The 21,485-nt window shown below is 40.3% G+C and overlaps 1 protein-coding gene across 3 annotated transcripts in view; it reads left to right on the top strand.

Annotated features, from left to right (window-relative positions):
• The window catches only part of DLG5 (discs large MAGUK scaffold protein 5), a 107,806-nt gene that overhangs the window by 24,033 nt on the left and 62,288 nt on the right, over positions 1-21,485 (top strand). For all 3 annotated transcript variants that reach the window (XM_037399849.1, XM_037399848.1, XM_037399850.1), the window contains exon 2: positions 16,159-16,227. In XM_037399849.1, coding sequence (XP_037255746.1) covers positions 16,159-16,227 — 69 coding nt within the window. The remainder of the gene's footprint in view (positions 1-16,158; positions 16,228-21,485) is intronic.

The raw sequence follows: 21,485 nt of genomic DNA, 5'->3' as shown, positions 1-21,485 counted from the left end.
GTCATCTGTTCTCTTTAGCTGCCTGTTATCACTGCTGCTTATTGGTTGGATATTGCTTTTATTTGTATCTGATGTTAACTCGTGTAGGTGATAAATGTGCAGTTAAGTGTGTGTGGGAGAAAACATCGCAAGTCCAAATCTGCCAACGTTGTTGCTGATGAATTCTGAACCTCGCTGGCCAGAGGGCACATACTTGCCGTGCAGGCACGAATCACTAGGGGATCTTTTAATCTGTGCAAATATTCTCCCTTTTTATGGCAAGCTGAGGAACCAGGGAGATACATTTTAAAACCATGTAAGTCGTGGCTAGAATCCTCTCATCTTGAAAACAAGGTGATGCTGATCTACACTCTCCAAATGTGTGATGATTAATAGTGGTTAGTATTTGTGCTTTTATGGAATGTTCACAGGGGTTCAGCCTAAAAGTAGCAGGAGGGAACTAAGTGCTGTAACTAGGCAGGACGCTTTCTTTATCCTGTTTAATAAAACACACCTCCCTAATACAGGTTTCCGGTACAGAGATGTTGTGTACCTATCCAAAGGGCCGTGGTTGTTCAGGTATATTTTTCAAAACTTTCCTGGTGCCATCCCTTTCTATGTTAAAATTGCTTCTGGATGGCATCACCAGAAAGCCCCTGAGGCTGTGCTTTTTGATGGGGAAACTTCTGATCCTTTTAAAATGAACGATGTTCCAGTTCTTGGATTCAACTTGAGCTCAGTTGTGAATTGTAAAGCTTGTCCTGTATGCCTGGGAGGATGCTTCTGCTCAATTTATCTTGGATAGTTGCAAAGACTGAACAATCAGCTCCTGTGTGTGGAGCTGGTGGCAAATCACCAGCTTCATTTTCTGGTAAAGTGGTTGGTTAGCGCAGGGAGTTTGCCTAGGCAGGGCAGAGATGTTACAACTCTGCCAGTTTACACTCTTTTGGGTTTTTTTGGGTTTTTGTTTGTGTTTTTTTTTTTTTTTGTTCTTTCCTCCTGATAGTCTACCCGAAGGTAGCAACTTTATTGTATGATTTGTTACGTTGTAGGACTTTGATGTTTGTACTTGTTTATAGTGCAGTGGCAACTCTAGTTAGATGGGTGGAGAGGGTTTGTGGGGGGTTTTGCTTGTTGGTTTTACCAACACTTGCCTGTTGAGTCCCTTCCCTCTGATAATTTGCCTAGGGAGTGGAGAAAGACATAGTTTATGAAACTGAAAAATAAATGAATACGACCAACCTGCAAACTTGCCCCTATCAGGATACATTACTGGATACATACAGAGAATGTGCTAAAAATAAGAGTACTCTTTGGATTAAATCTCACTGGTTTATGCCATTGTCCTCATACAGAGTATAGTAGCGTGTAGGATATCTGCCTTGGCCCTTGATGGAAAAAGTCTGGACCTATCTGAAAGTCTATAAAGAATAAAATATTTCCTCTGGTTAGAAACAAGTTTTCATTTTTTGTTTCCAGGGTTCTCTATAGCAGCTTGGACTTCTTTTCCCTTCCCGCCCCCCCCCCCTTTGTTTTTTTAAATTTCCATTCTTTGCATTATTTATTCTTTTTTAATTTGAAGCACAGATTTCATAAATATTTCTGGAAGGTTTTCTGCATTTCAAGTAAAACAGAATCAGCATAAGCATCACCAATTATAAGGCAAATGTAGCCCTTCAAGTGGAAAGTTGCAGGATGTGTTTTCCCAGTAGGATAAAATGTAGCACAGGAAGGGAAAGCCATGATTTAAAGAGCTACTTGCTATCAACCTTCTTTTCAGTTGAAGAATTTAAGTTTTCTCTCAAGTTTTCCACTGGTGTTATTTATGAAAGAAAAAGAGATAGTTATATGCTTTCATACAAATTAAAACCCTTTTGGGATTTGTTGCATTGTGGATTTTGAAATGTGAACCACTTTCTAATGGATCAAAACTAATATTCACGCTTGTTTCTGACAAATCTTTTAATGTACTCAAAATGTCAATTTTTGGAAGATATTACCCGACCAGAGAGAAGAAATAGTATTTCCCTTGAGGAACTTGTGGTTTACAGCACAATTAGAAAAGACAGAACTGTTGAGTTGAGCTCTGATTTTCTATTTGCTTTTACATACTTCAGTTGACACAATTAAACTTCTTTTTTAAACCATGTATTCCTAACATTAAAATCCAGCAGCATCATAAGAACAGATGGATGTGGAAAAACTGTAATTGAATGTAACGTAGTTGTTTGTAATGTTAATATTTTGAATATTCTTGATTTATCAAATGGAAATACAGAATAAAAATACTTTTGTAACAACAGGAGACGATGCAGTACTATGCGAGAATAAATTAAAGAAATGGTGAAAATGTCCTGTAAAAACGAGTTGGAGTGTGAAAGTTTGCTATAAATCACGACAGGGTAGGCTTTAACCTAAACAGTGATTCATCTCAACCTGTGTTCATATAGTCATTTCCTAAGCTGTTTCATATTATGGACTAGTTGAATTTGGTCTTTATTGTACTGTGTTTCAAACATTTGGTGGTTATGGGTACAGTAGCATGCTAATTCATCTCAATTTGGGTCTTCTGGAGGTTTTTTGAGGGGGGAAGCTGTTCCTTACTAATAGGAATTGCATGGTTTTGGTTATGATTTAATTGGTTCTTAACTGTATGTCACTGTTTCATACTGAAAGCAGTGTGCATGTAAGGAAAACAATGAAAACAATGGATGTCTCTTTTTCTGTGTGTGGGGGTTTTTTTTTTTTTCATTAAACCCACTGCAGTTCTTCTCACGCTGTTTCTGTCCCCTGCGCACCCTTGACCTCACTGCTGCTCTTATGGCTACTGCTGAAATGGGAAACAACATAAAACACTTGATCCTGATGGCAGCTGCTCGCAGTGGCATCGTCTCCTTTAGGAACATCCCCAGTATCTTCAGAACCTGTTCAAGGAGGAAGATGTAAAGAAGCTGGTTCACTGAAGGCTCAGAGTGGAGATGAGGTGTCAAAGTCTGCCATTAAGCCTCCACAACAAAGCCTGTTTCAAGGCTGCCTGTGGAGGCACGATTGCTGCTGCCTGTTCTGTTGCTGATATGCAAACAGTAAAATGTGGATGTTTATACGGTTAAATGAAGAGGTTGTAAAGTGTTACGCAGTCTATCTGCTACTGCAGACCACCTGGCGTGCTTATTTAAGGCACGTCTGTGCTGGCAGCAGTAGCTGAACCTGAATGTTAAAGCTGTCCTCAGTCAACCTTCACACCTGACAAGTGGTGCTGATGGGGAGGCAGCATCCTCATCTGCTCCTGTACTCCGAGGGATGGAGGTGAGGGAGGGTTGAGGGGAAACCACAGCTCTGTGAGGGGCAGGTGACTTTCCAAGCAGGACAGGTCATGACTCGGTTGTTGGCTCAGCGCCCGCTCTTGGCTGGAAGGCAGGTCTCTCCCCCCAGCAGCTCTGCCTTGTGCTGTCCAGGATGCCATCTTCCGCTTCTTCAGTGCTGTAGTCCTGTTTGCTTTTGTCTTCTCTCCCATCACTGTCTTAGTGGACTAGGGGCATTGTATTTGCATTTGGAGTAGCGTGCCGGACATTGAGTGCATTCGACGGATTTGTAGCCTGTGCTTCTTTGCAGACTCCAGGGGGTCTGCTGTGCTCCACTAAGCTTAGTGTGTCCTGTCATGTAACGCTGATGCTGCCGCTTCCTGCTAAGAGTGGCATTTCAGTCTTGTCACATCTTCAGTGCAGTAAACTTTAAAACTTATTTCCGGAGTTGATGGAGCCGATAGCATTTGCCTGCCTGTATCGCAGGCGTTATTTCCTCTCCTTACAGTTAATTTACAGTGAATATTTGGCTTATAAAAATCCTCCCGTTACTAAGATCCACCTGGCTGTCACTAGAACCTCAAGTTCCTGGTTATTTGTATGCTCGCTGCAGCTGCTTGCTTGGTACCCCAGACGTATTGGCTTAAAAAGTCATAGCTAGCCCATTTTTAAGTCATTAGCCACTCTGTGACATGCTGGAGCCGCAGCAGTTGCTTTCTCTGAAAATAATACTCAAAAAGGCTAAAAAGCCTTGTTGATACCCTTGCTGTGTAGGAAAAATCCTCTCTAGACTCTAAAATTGATTTCGTCTCCAAACAGGGCCTGTCATCAAGGGAATTATCTGAAAGATGAAGTCGGACGGAGCCCCAAGGATAGCTGTGTTGAAGCAAACTCCTTCAGCTCTGCCAAGCCCCGTGTTGCCTTGCAGGGCTGCCTCGCTGCTCTGGCCTCAGCAGAGGCTGAGGACACGGTCTCCACCTTGCCCTGCCGTGACCATCAGGGGAGGAAAAGTAGCAGCGCTCATGCCTTGCAGAGGAGAGGCAAAAAGGGGGAGAGAGGAATGCGTGCCATAATTGCTTCCAGATGAATTCCTTTTTTTTTTTTTTTTTTTTTTTTTTTTTTTCCTCCCCCATCATTCTCTGCTCTTAGCTCCCAGGTAGAGTGAGCACTTGTATGCATGAGCACCCCAGTACGTGGGGGAAGATGGCTTTTTGTTGTATTTAGTCACACGTTGCTTTTGCCATTAGGAAGCTTAAGCAACATTTCTCTGCGTTACTCTTTGTGTGTGTCAGGGAGAGGTTTGCTCACACGCACGCTGGCGGTGCTGGCGGCGGAGGTTATCAGCCTGTTGCTGCCATCATCACAGCCAAAGGTTACCTCTGGTGAGGGATGAAACGTTCCTGTGGGTGGTGCAGCCGTAACCAGAAGAGGCATGAAGTTTTCCCCTGGGGATTTCTGTAACAAATGATTTTTGTGAATAGTTCATACGCAATAGACCTCTGTAATAATCGCTCAGTGCAGCAGAGCACTTGATGACATACTGAATGGTATTGTTTAAATGAGGGTGTAGGTGCCATTTCTTTTTTGTATCTGCGTGTTTGTCTTCTGAAAAAGTATAGTCTATGGTCCAGTCATTTATTGGTATCAGTACCTTCTCCACCCGCTCTTCTGAGGTCGTATCAGTGCTTGGCACTTTGAGAAGTTATCTGATTAAGGGATTACCTTTGTGAAAACTTGTACCTTTCTGGAAAGATCCTGTATAGATGCACACAGAATGTTTGCTCCAATTTGTCCAGTTTTAGAGAGGGGTCTCTGTCGCTTTGCCATGGATTCAACATTTCTTCTGTCTGCAGCACTTGCTGCATGCTAGTAGCATCCATGCAGTTCTGATGACCTTCCTGTAATTGCAGATGTCCTGAAGAGGACTTAGGCCTGAAGTCTGTAGGTAACAGGCAAGTACTGAGCAGAGCCTTGTACTCTGTGCCTACAGAATAAATATATATGTGTTTATATGTAATTACTGCTAGCAACAGGGTTTCCCGCTCTAGAGCACTAGGAGGGGAACAAAAAAAAGCTGTATGTTTTCTTCTTCCTTGCTTTTGCTTTCTTAAATGAAGTAGTGTGTTGCGGAAAAAAAAGAAACTTGTCAAGGAGACAAGAAATCTTAGATTAAATGATTTAGCTTACATGTATCTGCTCTATTACCATTTCAAGTAACAATTGCTGTAAACAGAAAGGCAGAAGAAGCTTGGAAGAGCCCTCTTCTGTGTGAAAGTGCTTGTAGGTTTTTTCATTGTAACAACACAACAAAGTTGAATTTAAAGTGCTTCTCTGACATACCTTAATAAAACCATCTTGGGACGCTTTATTCTGTTGTTTTTCTTGAAGGGGGGATACTTAGAGGCTGAATATTGAAGCACGCTATGAAGAGCAGTATCAGGAGAACTCATTTTTCAGGGCTTAGCTGGGGAGCATGCATCTCCTTTCAAGGTTGAAAGGAGTTTACTTGAGCATTATGCCAGGTTTCATACAGAGTAACAGAAACAGTTTAATATAGAGGTGCATGGTTTGAAAAAGTCAAATGTCATAATGCCACTTCATCTTCAAAGGAGGTGTGTTGAATATTGGCTCCCACAAAGTCTGAATTTGGGTGATTGTGTTCGTACATCTCTGGCGATCCTACTGAGCAGTAGACCTGAGCTAGTTTGTGAGTTGTAGAGAAATAGGGGATTCAGGCTAGACATAACAGGCTCGTAAGTTTTCCTAATTGTTGTTATTTATAACATTTAATATGGAGAACAGCATATAAGGAGATGCCGTGTCAGCACAGCTGCTTCTATCTGATGCTGGTTTAGTTCTTGGAGGGTAACAGGAGCCGCTGTTTGAGAAGAGTGTTCCAGCTGCTCTGTTCTGTTTCTGGTTGCAAGTTTGGTCCTTGTTGATGTGCTAGGGCTGTAGAAATTGGAAGGATTTTCAGAGAAGTTGGCTTTACAAGATTAAGCTGTACATAGGCAAATTAAGTTTAGATAAGGTGGATAGTATGCAGAGAGGGAAAAAAAAAGCCTTTGGACTTTGATGTTACTTCTGTGCTTGGAATCACAAAGGACTGGCCTAAACATGGCCTTTTTTTTCCTTTTTTTTTTTTTTTTCTTTTTTTTTTCCTGAGCTGTAAATAGCATAACCCCTTGGTGTGATCGTGGTCATGTTTATGTTAGGTGCTTTCTTCCCTGTGTGCCTAATTCTCCTGCTGTGCAGAAGTAAGCTAGAACTATGTTAAATCCCTTTGTCCTTGTTTAAAAATCTCTGCGGAAGAGGAAAGCGATGTGGCTTTAACCGTGCCTTTATCATTGAAGCAGATCAGTTCTTATATTTAGCCTGTGTTTAGGGATGGGTGTAGGTACATGTGTGTTCTTGATGACTTGTCCTAAAAAAACAGTTTGAACCATGATTCTTGTTAGTTATGGGCGAAGCTTGGATTAGAAAAAAGCTCAGGTTAGGCACGTGATGGACGCGCTCATCACCCACGCTTCTGCAGAGGGAATGCCCCATCGCAAGCTACAGTGTGTTAATGAAAGGGCTGGATGTGTTAAGAGGCTAGTCTTGAAGAATTAGTGCTTGGTTTCCTTGTTACCTGGTAGATCTCTAGTCTCTTGAGTGTCAGTGTCTGGAGGTTTAAATACCTGTAGTTACTTTTTCCTTTCTGTTTTTGGTTTGTTTTTTTTTTTTTTTTTTTTATGGCATGGCCTCTTTACAAACGTAATTAGGTAGGTACTTTGATTTAATTCCAAAATTTCAATTAACTTTTAAATATAGCATTTAGTTGCAGAGTTAATAATACTATTCCTAAATTTTATTTTGCCATTCATATTACCTGACTGCCCGATTATTTGATGAAATAACGTGCTACAAAGTTCTGTGTATGTCTGTGCAAACTCAGTGAAGTTCAAATCTCTTAATTGTCACCATTGCGAATTTAGTAAGGCATCTGTTGCTGATTGAGAATGCATTTGTAGGGGTGTAGTATTTACCATCTTCATCCCGCAACAGTTCCTTCCTTTTGACTGCATAGCGTGTGGGTATTTTCTGAACATAATTTCCTTTCACTTAAATCTTCTAGGGTCCGTTGCAAATGGTGGACAGCATCATCCTCCAGAAATCTCAGTCAAGACTACTTGCAAAGCTTCTGGAATATAGCTTGATGTAAAGAATTGCTTCCAGATACAGAAATAATTTTGCAAAGTGAGCATTCCCTGAAAGGAATGCTGCATAACAAAACGGATAACCAACCAGTCTTTCTTCAAACTTTTAAGAACTGGTTAGTGTGCTAGGAAAAATAGGTGTGGATATATTGTTATCTGGGGTTAAAAGGAGCTAGCAAGGAGTTTGAATGCGTTCAGGGATACTATTTCTGTCAAAGTTCAATGAAAGGGAAGAACAGTCTGAGCTGTCCGTTCCCAGCCCAAATTGTGACATGTGACATGGTCCATCATCTCTCTATTCCTTTTTCCTCCAGAATAAGAATGGATGCATAATATTTCCTTATTCTTAAGAGTTGTGACTCAACTCAGTGATATTGCTAACAAGTTTCGTACCCCAGCGTTAAATGGGATTGGGGTGGACTTTTCCGGATGACTTGTCGTATTTCCCAATTCACCTGCTTTTTCTGCAGTTGTGGTGAGCAATGGCACCCTTCAGTCACGGCCTAGGAGGAGTCCAGATCGCGTCTCAGCTTCGTTGGTGTCTGGAGCTGCCCAGCTGGCTGTTCACATACCGTGCGATTAGAGCCCGAAGAGCTCTAGTAGTCAGTATCAGGTTCAGCAGGTCTGGAGTGTGAGTTCTGTGGACAGAGACCATTTGTAGCAGAGCAACATACTTGGGACACTTCCTCCACTTTGCACAATTCCTTTACTTCGTCGTTGTCAAGGTGCCTTAACTCTCATCTGCCATATACTTGTCAATGAAACTCAGAAAATGGACCAGGACGACTGAGCAGTGGCCTTGAAAATGACATTTTCTAAATGTCTGACAGATGAAAGCCGATCATGATCTAGATACAGGGCAGATGAGAAACTTTTTTAGAAATAGGCAGCTCTGAGTTACCACAATCTATTCGGACAGTGTAGAGGAATAGGCAGCTGGGACCAAATGGGACCAGGCTGGGTGTAAGAGTGGGCAGAACGGGGATGTGCTTTGACCACTGATACAGAGAAGAGCAAAGGGGAGTTTGCAGACGCTCCGTGGGTGAGGTAGATGGTACCAGTGGAACAGCGGTGGATTTTCCTGGAATAGGTTAACTGGCATTGTTAAAGCGGGTATACTAAAAATAATTCATAAAACTGATTTTGGTACTTGATAAGGTAGTCAGCTGTTATAATACCACATCATGTTGGTCGAACAGAAGACGGCACTGCTGCTTTGGTAATAATGGAAGGACCACCTGTACAATCCACCTGAGCTGAAATAAATGACAATTTGTTTCACCTACCTGCATTGCAGTTTTACTAAGACTTGGCTTTAAATGCAGGTTTTTTCTATCATTGCTAAATGCTGAGGTTAAAGAATCTGGAGCCAGTTATTCTTTTCTTGGCCTTTTGAATGTCAGCCTAAAAAAATATGCATTTCTTTTGTAAGAAAGTTAGCAGTGAAGGGAGTGCATGCAGCTCTACAAACTGTAAGTTGTTCTTTTGCCGGGATCTGAATAATGTAGGTTTGCATGCTGATATTTTCGCAGTAGCTAGCTATGTTGCTGTTAGCCTTAAAATAGCTGTTGAAAAATCATAACCCATCTCGCTGCACTACCTAATGGAAATTCAGGGCTGTAAGAGGAGGGCAATGGCCATTTGCTGTTGCAGTTCTTCTTAGCTGAAATGGAGTGTTGGAGACAAATGACTTGTCAAGACAAAATGCACTCACTAACATGGTTAAAAGCCATCCCAGTCAAAAAGCAAGAAGACAAAGGTTAAAGCAGTTGTTTCTGGTTTTCTGAACCTGAATTGCTGCAGGACTTTTTGAATAAACAATAGCAGCAGCGGTTATGATTACATCTTTGGTCCAACTGCTCCAGCAGATATAATTTATCACTTCTGATGTGGTTTCACAGAGTGCAAGAGATGAAATTAGTCGTTATATAAATTGCAAAGAAAGAAATGGAAGATTGGAAGGTAGCAAGGGACATGATTTCTAGCTGACTTGATATACTTAGGTGTGGTTTTGTTTGTTTTTTAAGGAGTCATAAGCTTTTGTAGCTCTTGGCTTCCATTTACCAGCTGGTAATAGCTGCTGTCCTGCTAATAAAATTTCCTGGTAGCTTGGCTCCTCTGTCCCACCTCTTTAAGGCTTTATTAGGCAAAATGGCTTGAATGCTGTCAGCTGAAGCACTGTCATCTTATGTGTTTTGTGAATCAAGCTGTGCAAATTCAGATCTGTTAAGACTTGTAATCTTTTCTGTGCTTCTTTATGTCAAAAGACGATGATTTGACCCACTGCTCACAATGCAGCAAATGAGAACAAGTAACGCTAATGAAGTATGTGGACAGCAGCGGATGTATCCTAATGGTAAAGTAACGTAGTGGTAACGAACTACCTCGTTGTCTTGCCTCTCAGCCTTTCCTCTTATTTTCTCACTGCCACTCTTCTGCTTTTTTTTTATGGAAGGCACCAACATCTGCTTCCTTTAATAATTCACAATGCAGTGAGATGCACCACCAGTAGTCCAGTGACATGAGATTTCTGATATCTTAAAGATAGGTTGGAAATTCTTTTCAGCATAGATCACTGTATTGCTTCCTGGCTAAAGAAAAAAAAATACCTCTAAGAGAGGGTGCACTTAGGAATACATGTTAGAAATGTCAGTCTGTGGGTTTATACTACTATGAAGTGTTTTGAACAGATGCTGCTAAGAAAAGAGGAATTTTACAGATATTTGTGTAGCGTTGTTTTTAACAGCTGAAGGTCAAATGCTGTACTTGACTGTGACTGACGGCTAGGACGTGAAGCATCTGAACTCAGGGCTTCTTTACTGATGTCTCTGGCCTCCAGCAGGTTACTTAAGTTTTCTGAATCTAAACCTACACAGAAATTGTCATATTAAATCAGAATCAGCCTGACTTGTTATTCTGTCACCAGTGCTGGTTTTCACCGTGTTTCAGAGGAAGGTGCCAAAGTCCTTGTTTATGTGTGAAGTTTCTGTCCTCAACAAGAGTTTATCACAAGTTTAATCACTTGGAATTGAATGATGGCTTAAGCACTAAAATGTCTATCTTTTCTAAACCCATACATTTAATATTAATATCTTGATATTTCTTAAACAGGTTGTTGTACAATGTTTTCTCCATTGTAAAAGGAAAATGAACTTTTTGACCCTGTCTCTGTGAAGGTGTTCCACACTGAGGCATCTGGGAAGTAAAAATTGTGAATTTTTAGCTGCTTAATTATTTAAAAATCTGTTTAATGTTCATTTAGTTTTCATGGTGTTCTAAAATTAAGAAGATTTTATGCCAGAGGGCACAGCATGAAGGACCTGTAGGTGTGCAGAATAAGTAACAGCCATGTTTAAAAGCAGATGGGGGAAGAGGCAGCAAACTTTAGCCGATGTGACCTCTACCACCATTTTTCCTTTACTGCCAAGTTTGTACCTTTGTTCTTGGAGATACTCCTATCTTTAAAGGTAAATGGCTATGGAACATCTGAAATAAGTATGACATGGACGGAAGAAAATACCCCATTGAAGGGTTTGTGTGAGGTCAGAGTTTAGTATCTGAATGTCACACAACTTGCAAGAAATGACTGTGTCTTGCTCTTTGTGACAAACCTGGCTGCACAGGCTGCCAAGAGAAGGATAGCGTCAGAGACAGAGCATGGCACATCATGGGATCTTAAGCTCCTTGGGCAGTTTTGTTCGTTGTGAAGGCAATGGGAACGTTGTCATCTGGGTCACTTCCAGTTCTAATCAAACTTTTTCGCTCCCCCACAGCAAGCAGGAGTCCTGCCAAAGTCATTTGGGTTTGCTGCACGGAGATGTGGATAAACAAATGTTTGTCACACTGCCCTCTCATCTGGTGCGTTGGACCTCCATCAGAAAAATCATTTGCTGACAAGGAGTTGAATCAGCTGGCAGTCACTGTGCTCGGAAGGGAGGTGGGAGGAAGAGCAGATTTTAATTAACAATGGAAATTTGCAGCCGGGGAGCATGGAGGGGTGTTTAATGTCATCCTTAAAAGCAGAGGTGTAGCAAAGAAATTTGTGCCGGTGAAGCGCTCCTCCTAGGCTCAGCCCTTGTGAGTTAAGTGTTCCTAGTTAAGACAACATGCTTGATTTAGGAGTCAGCCGTACTGCAGATCTGAACGCGATCCTTCAAGAGGGGTGACGTGCCCAGAGCTGGGCAGCTAAGACCAGAGCACTCCCCATCTTGGGGATGAAACACCTAATGCTCCTTGAATTCAACCCTGGTTCTTCACCCACTCAAACAGGTTCAGTATACCTGTCTCTCCAGCCCTGTGCTGGAGGTGTGTATCTGATGGAGTAATTAGTCTTATTCCTACGCAGTCATTTAGTTAATATAGCACGTTTTGGAAGATGAAATAGCCTTCTTTCAGATAGATACAGTTCTGTAAATATTTGAAAGCAAAATATAAGTTTTGAAAAAAAAATTAATGGATTGAAAGCATCTGTGCAATGAATTCTGGAAAGCTGAGTCCCTGTGTCTTCTTTTGCCACTGCAGTCCCTGGAATGCGCTGTGCTGTAGAGCCACCAGCAGAGCCTGCCTGCGTGCACGTATTTGTACAGAGGAGGAGAAGGTGCTACACAGCCGTGGCAATCCTGACGTTCAGCCTACAATGAAATTTGAACACAGTGTGTTTTTTCTCAGAAAATAATTAGCATTTAGTCTTAGAAGATATTATACTTGATCCTGTGTGCTGCTTTCTGGCAGAAGGTACCAAGCGCAAGCTTCTTTTGGAGGCTTTACTTTGCGATTAGCTGGCTTGGTTTTTTTGGTCTCTCCTTGAAGTACAGGTGATGCCCGGTATTACGTGGTGCTTCACAGTTCAAAGGTTAGAAAGACAAATGAGAGAAATGTTCTAATTTTGTGCTAACAATTTGATTCTAGCAGTTGAGACTTGGCATTGCTGACGAGGAACTTGCTTGGTTAGACAGTTGGTGTCTTGTTAGGACACGTAACTCTTCCCTGTCACCGTCCTCCTTAACAAGGAAAACACACATCACCCTTGCCATGTGGACATTGTGTGAAAGATGGTGGCAAAGTGGAATCCAGTTCTTCTGCTGTCCCTGGAGATGGCTTTCCACAGTTAAACTAGTTCCTTTGCTGAACTTGCAAGTTTTTAAGTGGCCTTCCTGTCATCTGACTAATAAAGACCGTAATAAATTAAGGAAATTTGACTTGCTCTAGTTATTGAAAATAGAAGGAAATGGGATTCTTGAGATTCTCGAGTATATACTGTAGCAGTTTCGAAGTCCCTCTGTTCTGCCAAAGCTGTTTAATACAGCCAGGAACTGATCCGAGGCTTAAATCTGGATGACTAAAAAAGAAATGCCCCAAAAGCAAGTCTGCCATGCACAGACAGGATGCTTGCGCTCTTCTTCCTCTCTGTACGAATATGTATCTGTAAAAGACAGGTCACTTTTTTTTTATTATTATTATTAATAAATTAAGTTTGAGTATTATCTATTTTGTTTGTCAAAATTCTGTCATTTCAAGTTGTAATTTTGATCTTAAAGCCTATGTCAGTGATTGTTAGGAGTCAGTGAATTGAAATAAAATGTAGCAGGGACTTTGGCATGCGAGGTGAATACTAGTGGAAAAATATGAAAGACCAATATTTGGGAAAGTGTGGTGAAAGGCGGGTGAACCCCTGGGTGTGAAGCACTTTGAACCTGAAAAAGTAGTCATGGCTTCTTGTTGGGTTCTGTGTTCTGATCTTATTTTTTGTGCAGTTTGACGAGATGGACAGTGAGAAAGTTTTAAGTATTTAAAATTAAGTGGAAAATTGCTTGGCAAGGGCAGGGGGGAAAGGTTTTGCAACAAATTTCTTAAAATACTGTGGTTGTATAGCTCATGAATTAACAGGGTGTTCTAGTGCCTTTGGTTATAAGAAGTAGCTGGGGCTTTTTCCTTGCCTTTTTGCCTGTACCTGAGTTCCTGTTGGGATGATTTTGAGCGTTTTCATTTGTGAGGAGGAATCTCAGAGCACTTTCAGGTACTGCTGAGGTGTTTCTGGTTTGATCAAGCGGGATATGTCAAGTACAGTGCTACTTTAGCCCGAATTGAATATGTGGATGTCTGTCAGTTCAGTACCTGAAGATTAATTTTAATACTGGGAAAGCTGTGTAGAATCCTCTGGGTGTTGTTTCTGATGCTTACTAATACTGCCTCTGATGACAGAGGTGGCACGTGTTGCGGATAATGGACTCATATCCTGCGTATTTTAAAAGCAAACAAAAGTAAACATACCCACAAACAGCCTTGGGAGCCAGACAAATGTCACTAGATTATTTTTTTTATTATTATTTCATTATTTCATTTTGTTGTTGTGGTTGTTAGCAGGGAGGAATTATGAATGGGTCAGATGATTCCTCCCCTCTTCACAATTGTACGTTTCCTTGTGATAACATGCCATGCATACCGGATCTTGCATTGACAAATCTGAGCTGATGTTTTAAGAACGTCGCTAGGGAGAGTCATATGTCTCCATTGATGAAGTCAGCTTCGCAAAACCTTTCAATCTATTCCAGAGAGCAGGATTTAACTCGTTTTAAGTCTTGGCTCTGGCTTTTAACACAGGAAAAGAAGGTGGAGAGAATCAGTGCTTCTTGAAGACAAATAAAAGCAAGATCAGCTAAGATGAGAAGGTTTTGAGTCTTTTCTTTCTGCACTCTTCAAAAAGAAGCTAAAGCAGCTAACGATCAGTAAAAATTGGTTTAGGTATGGGACTCCTGTGTAATCTTCTAGAGCATCTGGGTGATTTTGCTTTAAGTTGCCGAGTATAATGAAGTGTCACTTCTTGGCACAAGATTTTATTGTGCTTGAGTCCCACGCAGTTTTGATACAATCTTGGTACGTGTTATCTGTCGTCAAAGATGTCCTACTTTGTTTAATATACTGCTTTTTTCAGCTTCCCTTAATATTCTAATCCTTTTAGTCCAGACTGCAAGAAATACTGCAAGTCATACAAGTTTAGAATATGCAAAGAGGTTGATTTTAATTAGTGCAGAAATGATTTTGCTTTTAATAAGCTTTAAATGAAATTGGGCCACAGCTTAAATTATTATGTGAAAATGCTTGAAATGGAAGCAAAAATTCACAGCAGATTATTTTTTTTTATGAAGCCGGTGTGTCAGTGACATGCTTGTCATATATTTCATTTAAAAATCAGCACGTAACAAAAAACTTACATCCCGTGCAATCATCTAGAAGGTTTTTTTAACCAGTATATTTTGAATCATTTCTCACAGGGATTTGTCAGGTTAAACAGTCTACTTCAAGACTCAGTTCCTTTTCTGGTACTTCTTTTCTGCCATGTCTGCTAATAAATCCAGAGGATTTGTTTGGAAGGACTTTTTCCTTACGTTCATCTACTTGTTTCAGTTTGCTTTAGCCTAGATATCACTCCTTTTAGCAAACGTAGGAGCCTCACTCTTTGTCAAGATAAACAAACATACCCCAATAAAGTTGGGGTCCGTGTCACTTTTACTAGCTGGAGGTTGGACCCCAAGCGTGTTTGCATTTTTAAATTCACTTTGTTGTTATTGTTCACTTTGTCAGTAAATTTATTTTATCACATCTTGTTTTTCCTTCACCTAACACTGTGGTAGTTATAGATGTCATGTCTGTAGACAAGAAGCAGAGGAGATGAGCAAAAACTAGGATTTCTTTCTTACTTTGCATCCTGTCCTTTCTTTAATGTATTTCAAAGGTAGATCCATGTGTTTAATCTCGTGCTACTTCTCAGCATTTTTTCCTTAATTTCAAAGAGAGTGGGAGAAAGTAGTATTGAAACTTAAGGAGGAGGACTGTAGGAAAGGCGGCTCTTGGAAGTGTTGAAACTGTCTTTGAGCTTGGCGGTTGTGAAGACAGGTCTCGCATCCCAGCTAGCGCTGGCAATGGAGCAGATTTCAGATCACTTCTGCACGTAATCACTCCCTGCCTTTACTGCGGGGCGTTTATCCTCTTCGTGAGGGATGGCGGAGCTGTTTAGTCTGTAAGGTTTTGAAGTAGGACCTGTTTTTCTAGTTCTTCTGGTAAGCAAAGTCTAGCATACTGCTAAAACAGCTCAAATAAAGACGCCTCTGTCTATTGATCTATTAATATGTGAAAAAACTTGAGATTGTCGGTAACAGCAGATAGCTCTGTAGGTCCTTGCTTTTAAGGTCAGGTACTGAAAGTTGCAAATGGATGCAAGCATGGTTTGTTCACCAGTGAAATGAAATTTCTAAGTCTGAAGGAAATTTGATGATAAGAATAGAAATCGGTTATACAGCAAAATAGGAGCTAGTACATATACAAAGATACAAAACTGAAATAACTCTGTTGTCACAGGTATCACTCATAATCTTTGTAATGTAGTAGAGGCGAAACTCTATTTGCAGTTTTTCTGAAATAACCATTGTATTAGTAAAGTGTGTTGCTGAACTCATTTTTACCATTTTATCCAAAATGATTTCCTACTCAGCACTCAGTGCAATGTTCATTTACAAATTATACTTTTCCTTTTAGCATTTTATGGATTAGTGATGCGTGTTCTCTCTAATTTAATGTTTGGCATCTTACAGTATCAAGAAATTGTATGTTTAGCTTGGTTTGGGGAAAGGAACTTAAGAGGGGGGGAAAAAGTAATACTGTTTTTGTTTTTCTAATTTTAGGATCTACGTACAGTGTGCTGTCCATCATGCCTTCTGATTCTGAAAGCAGCAGTTCTCTGAGTAGCATCGGTGAGTAAAGTATTAATCGAATGACCTGATGAGCGTGTCTTTTGGGAATTGGGAGAACAAGTTTCTATGGTTGCCATCGGGAAGGGCAGAGGGATTCCAGTCCTAAAATAAAAGAAGTTGAACTATAAAATGTAACCATGCATCTTCATCAGGGAGAAGTTACACACCTTTTGTGTAGTGCAAGATAATCCTTTTCATGGCTGTATGCAGTTGTTGCCAATAAAATTGTTACTTTTGGATACATTAGATGATTTTAACTATGCTTTGAGTTATTTAGTGAAATGGTGCAAAAAAGTCTATGCATATAAAAATATGTATACACTTGCATATATGTGTGTGTATATATATATGCAAATGTGAAAATTGAAATCAGAGTAAAAGACATTGTAGAAATTAAAAATATTATTACCCAAGGTTGTTAGCCTTTTATGCTTTTGGAAGTGGCTGGAAGCTTTAACCCCCTTTCTTTTTTTTCCCTGCATGCAATGAGTTGCTTCATTTTCTGTTTGTAAAGTAATTGGGAAAGACGAAATAATTAAAAAAAAAAAAGAGGAAGAAGAAATTTGGACAAAACTCCTCGACCAACAAGATGATCTTGGAGTAACTGTACTAGCTGTCAGTTTTCCTGTTCACTTCTGTTGTGAAACCCATGTCAAAGTCATTTGCCTTGGACAGGGAATGTAGCCTCTTGCATATTTAAAGTTCCAGTGTTGTGTCAGGCATCTGCAGACTTCCCTGACAGCACCAGGCAAGTCAGTTGGCTGTTGAAGGCTGTGGGCAGGCATCTGTTGCAGTCAGGGCTGAACTTTTAACTCCAGCATGCAGGAACAAGATTTTAGGTTTGACTGAACTATTTGCTGAACATACGGGAGGCTGGGACATGTTAGTTTGATTTTTATCAAGATCATACTTGTGTGCTATTACCTGAAGGAAGGATGTGATTTAATTTGCTATGAATAAATTGGGGCTGGAAATAGGAAAAAAAAAAAAAAGTTCCTAACGTTTTAGGACAACCAGACTCAAAGGAACCTTCCAAAGAAGGAAGTTCTTCTAAGGTGAAATGCTGTAGGTTTGTGGAATAATTGGATTAAGCGATGTTTAAGATAGGAGAAGATGCAGGTGGTTCTTTCTAGTTCCATGTTCCTGATTTTAAAAAGGAAAGGTATGCTTAAAACTGTCTTATTTTATTTTTTTTTGTCTTTTGGTGTGTGCAGGTTTTTTTAACTGTGAATGCACTGTCTGACCTTTTATAATTTTGGAAGTAAAAGTAGGTAGATGAACAGCTGATGTTTGCTATCATGAAGAAGATTTTTTACTTAAACAGTGACCACTTGCAAGCTACAGAGACATGGCCTCTGTTTTGTTTTATTAATTTTTTGCGGCACAGTACCTTACACAAGTGTGGGATTCCTGTTTCTGAATGCTTATTTAGAATTTGGTATTTTACTTCTAGGACATGCATTGTTCCCATATATGAGTCGGAAGTGAATTCTTCCCAAAGTATGTTTTGTTCATGTTTTAAAATATTGAAATTTATATTGAATCCTGATCTGTGTGTTTTACGTAAGGGGCTGTCCTTGGAAGTGTTTTTCTGCCTTTGGTGTGTGGTGGTGATCAAAGTTATGTCTAACCCCAAAATTAAGTGACCCGCTACTAAACAAAACTTGTGATCTAGTTTTCTCCACAGTTTTGTTTTTTCAAATGATTAAAGTGAGTTAGCTATTTAATATTTAATACATTAACAGCCAGGGGAATTCTTTGTTTGTGGCTGGCATGTTTGTTTTCTAGTCTGATTATAGACTTCTTATTAATGAGTACAATTTTTCCCCCAACCATTTTCTCTCCCTCACATCTTGTTCTGCAAGAGATAATATTTTTCATGTGGTCTAATATCAATAGCAAAATTTCTTTGCTTAATAAAAAACATATCCTAATAGACATGTTTGCAAGTCATTCGGAAGCCGCAGTCAGATTATTTTAATACTGACCAATTTGTTGAATGACAAACCATCATAACTGAAACTGTTTGCATGCCAGTTCCCTGAAGGCTTTGTGTGACTTATTTGAATGGAATCCCAGCAAATCCTGAGTTGCTGTAGTGTTTCGGGAATTTCACATACATCTTCCCCCGTCTCTGTACCCATCTCATTGCAATACATTTTTACAAGGGCAATTCTGTGCAGTGCAAATGCTGAGTTTAGCCTGTGAAATGAATGCATCAGTGAAAAAAGGTAAATAGCTCATGGTTGGGAGACTGTGTAAACTTTGGCATACATTCAGTTTGACATTGGTAATTATACGTACACACATGTATATAAAGAGGTATTTTCATTTCCCCACTCATGCTAACCTTGTTCATGGGGCAGATAAGGGATCTATTTTATTATTCCTGAGTTCAAAACACTGTTTTTCATTAATATGTAACAAATTATTTTTTCTGCTCTACCTTGCTTATGTTTGCCAAGCAGCTTGGAGACGCGTTTACACGTTTGACCTTTCAGAAGCCAAGAGAAGGGTATTGAGGCCACTAATTAAGCCCAGGTAGAGAAGCAGAGAGTGAATCTTAGCATCTTCTAATTAAGAGAGATAATACAATATTTCATTTGTATACTTTGGACTCCGTAGTTCATAAAAGTAACTAGACAAGGCTATGTCCATGTGCTTAGTCTTTTCTTTCCAACCTTAATCACCCTAGCTATTGTTGGAGGTGGTTTCTGCTGCCAGCATTCTTAATTAAGCGATCTTTTTCTGAAATACTTCCAAGTAAGCCAGGATGCTGTGGAGATGACTCTACATGTTACAGCTATCCTGGGTTTCTGAGTTAATTTGTGAAGGTGGTATATATAACAGTTGGTTTATTTTCCAGAAAAAGACCCTGATCTAAGAACTAAGCTTAAATAGTACTAAGATGACTGTTCTTAAAAGGTAGTTCTAAGAAAACACAGGCTCAGGCTCAGTCAAATAAATAAAGCGTAGTGTTAGAATTTGGAAAGGGGGAGGGAAAGATGAGAGAACATAATTTCATCACTGTATAAACCCATGGTGTGCCCCTGTCTTGGCTGTTTCTGTGGTTCTGATCCTCCCATTGAAAGAGGAGATGGCAGTGGCATGGATGGACAGCTATGGAGCCGCTTCTGTTCGGGCACCAGCTGGATACGCGGGGTTCCCTGAGTCTTCAGTAATGTCATGGTCCTCATACAAGAGGAGAGCGAGGAGTGATGTAAGTTGCATAATGTGCCTCAAGAAGAGTTTAGGGCTAGTCTATCGCAAGTACTGTGTTGTCACACAAGATTTTTTTCTCTTTCCCTGCATAGATGGGCTTGCAGGGCATGAGGGATGCAACAAGAATGAACTTCCAGCCTCATGTGCATGTGGTAGAATAAGCACTTGAGTGGAAGCTGCTTTTCCCACCTGGGTAGCAGCAGTGTAGCAGCCTTAGAGAAGAAACTTCTTTGTAGGTTCATCTGCCTTGACCGTAGGTGTATCTGCCTTTTTTCTTTTGTATCTATATGTAAATAAAACTACAGTGTGACATGGCATTGCTCTTTAAAAGTTTTTCTTGTGTGTTTTCCTCAGGGTTCAGAATTGGTTTACTTGACAATATTTTCTTTTTTCCCTTATGCTTCCTTCCTTTTCTTTCCCATGTATTAATAAAGTTCATGCTGTGCATGTAAAATGGGTAGTTTTGATGGTACTGAGGGCAAATAATCCCTGTTTATTTCCAGAAAGAGGCAAGATACAAACTGCTGTAATCCCTGCACCCACCGTTGTGCTTCTTCCCCCACAGAGGAACAAATCCTCATTAGATTGTCATGCTCTCTCTGTGTTTCCTTTCTCTTTGCTCTTGGCTAATGACAAAGATTTCTGTGTGTAAATAGAAGCATCCTTCATGTGCCCACTCCCCGTGCCCGGCAGACTGTCTGAATGGAGCTGCAATCCTGCATCTCTGACATCAGAATAATTATTTATGGAGATCCAGTGCCTGGCGTGCCAAGCACGGAACAACAGTGTCACTTAGGAACTGGATAAAAACCAGTAACGCAGCTATACGTGACAGTCACTGGCTAGTCTCCCACTTGACTGGTCATGATAACAGAGAGGAGAAGAACACGGAATAAGGAGCCCATTTAAAAAAAAAAAAAAAAGAGAGAGATTAAGGGGAAAAAAGTGTCAGTTTGTGTAGTGCACTCAGTCATTTGACATTTATGATCTTGAAGATAAATACTCACCAAGCACTGAATTGCACTTTAAATGACATAGTCCTGGACAACTGGCTTTAGGTGGTCCTGCTTGAACGGGAGGGTTGGACCAGATATTTTTTCTGTATCCCAGCACATAATTTTCTGGACCTGTGAGGAAAGAGGGAAGGCCTGTGTTCTGAAAGATCATCTATAGATAATATAATATCAGCCATGTATCACTTTCATTGTTCTTTTTTTCCGAAATCAGGCTCCTTTCTACAATAGCCAGGTAAGTTTATTGTTCTGGCCCATGTCACCTAAAAAAGCCTCTGTGAATTGACTTAAAAGAGTATGTTTCAAGACTTCTGATACCCAATACTCCTTTTGCAGCCCGTGGTGACACACTGTTGACCTAAGTAATATGATGCCATGACAGGATTATAGTTTCCAGAATAGAGCCATTTTTTACCTCCCCTGGTAACGTAATGAAACATTAGAATTTTCCTTTAGTGCTTTAAAAATGTGATTTTTTTCCTCCCTTCCTCAGTGCGTGGAAGCGGGGGTAGTGGTTGTGTGTGTGTGTGTGTATATATTTTATTTTTTTTAAAAAAAAGAAATACTTTTTACTAGAAACCAGCAGCTTGCATGCAGGAGTCGGGCTGTGGCTCTGAGGATACTCTCCGTTATGCTTTTTCACGATGAGGTTTTAACAGAAAGGCATTGCATACTCTTCCATTCCTTAAAACTATACTGAGACCCTAATGAGAGGATTTTTGGAATGGAAAAATCCTTCCATCTTCCTCTGTATGTAATTTCCTTCTTTCCACAGCCAGATCTTTGCATTGTTTTGATTACAGCTGTCAATCTTGTATCCTCTTCATTCCACATGGCATATTATCACCTTTATCTTTTAACTTTCAACAGACTATATTACTGTTGCAGCTGTTCAGTTCTTTGCAAATGGTATTGCTTTTTTAGTCATAAGTGGCTTTTTTCTTGCTTCTCACTCTTCACATCACTGTACTGCCTTTTCCTACGGGATTTTACATACCAGTCTGTAACAACCCCCACCATTGC

This window comes from Falco rusticolus, chromosome 9 (genome assembly GCF_015220075.1).
Source record: "Falco rusticolus isolate bFalRus1 chromosome 9, bFalRus1.pri, whole genome shotgun sequence".
Classification (NCBI taxonomy): Eukaryota; Metazoa; Chordata; class Aves; order Falconiformes; family Falconidae; genus Falco; species Falco rusticolus.
The sequence above is the reverse complement of the archived record's forward strand: the minus strand, read 5'-3'. Positions and strand labels throughout refer to the sequence as shown.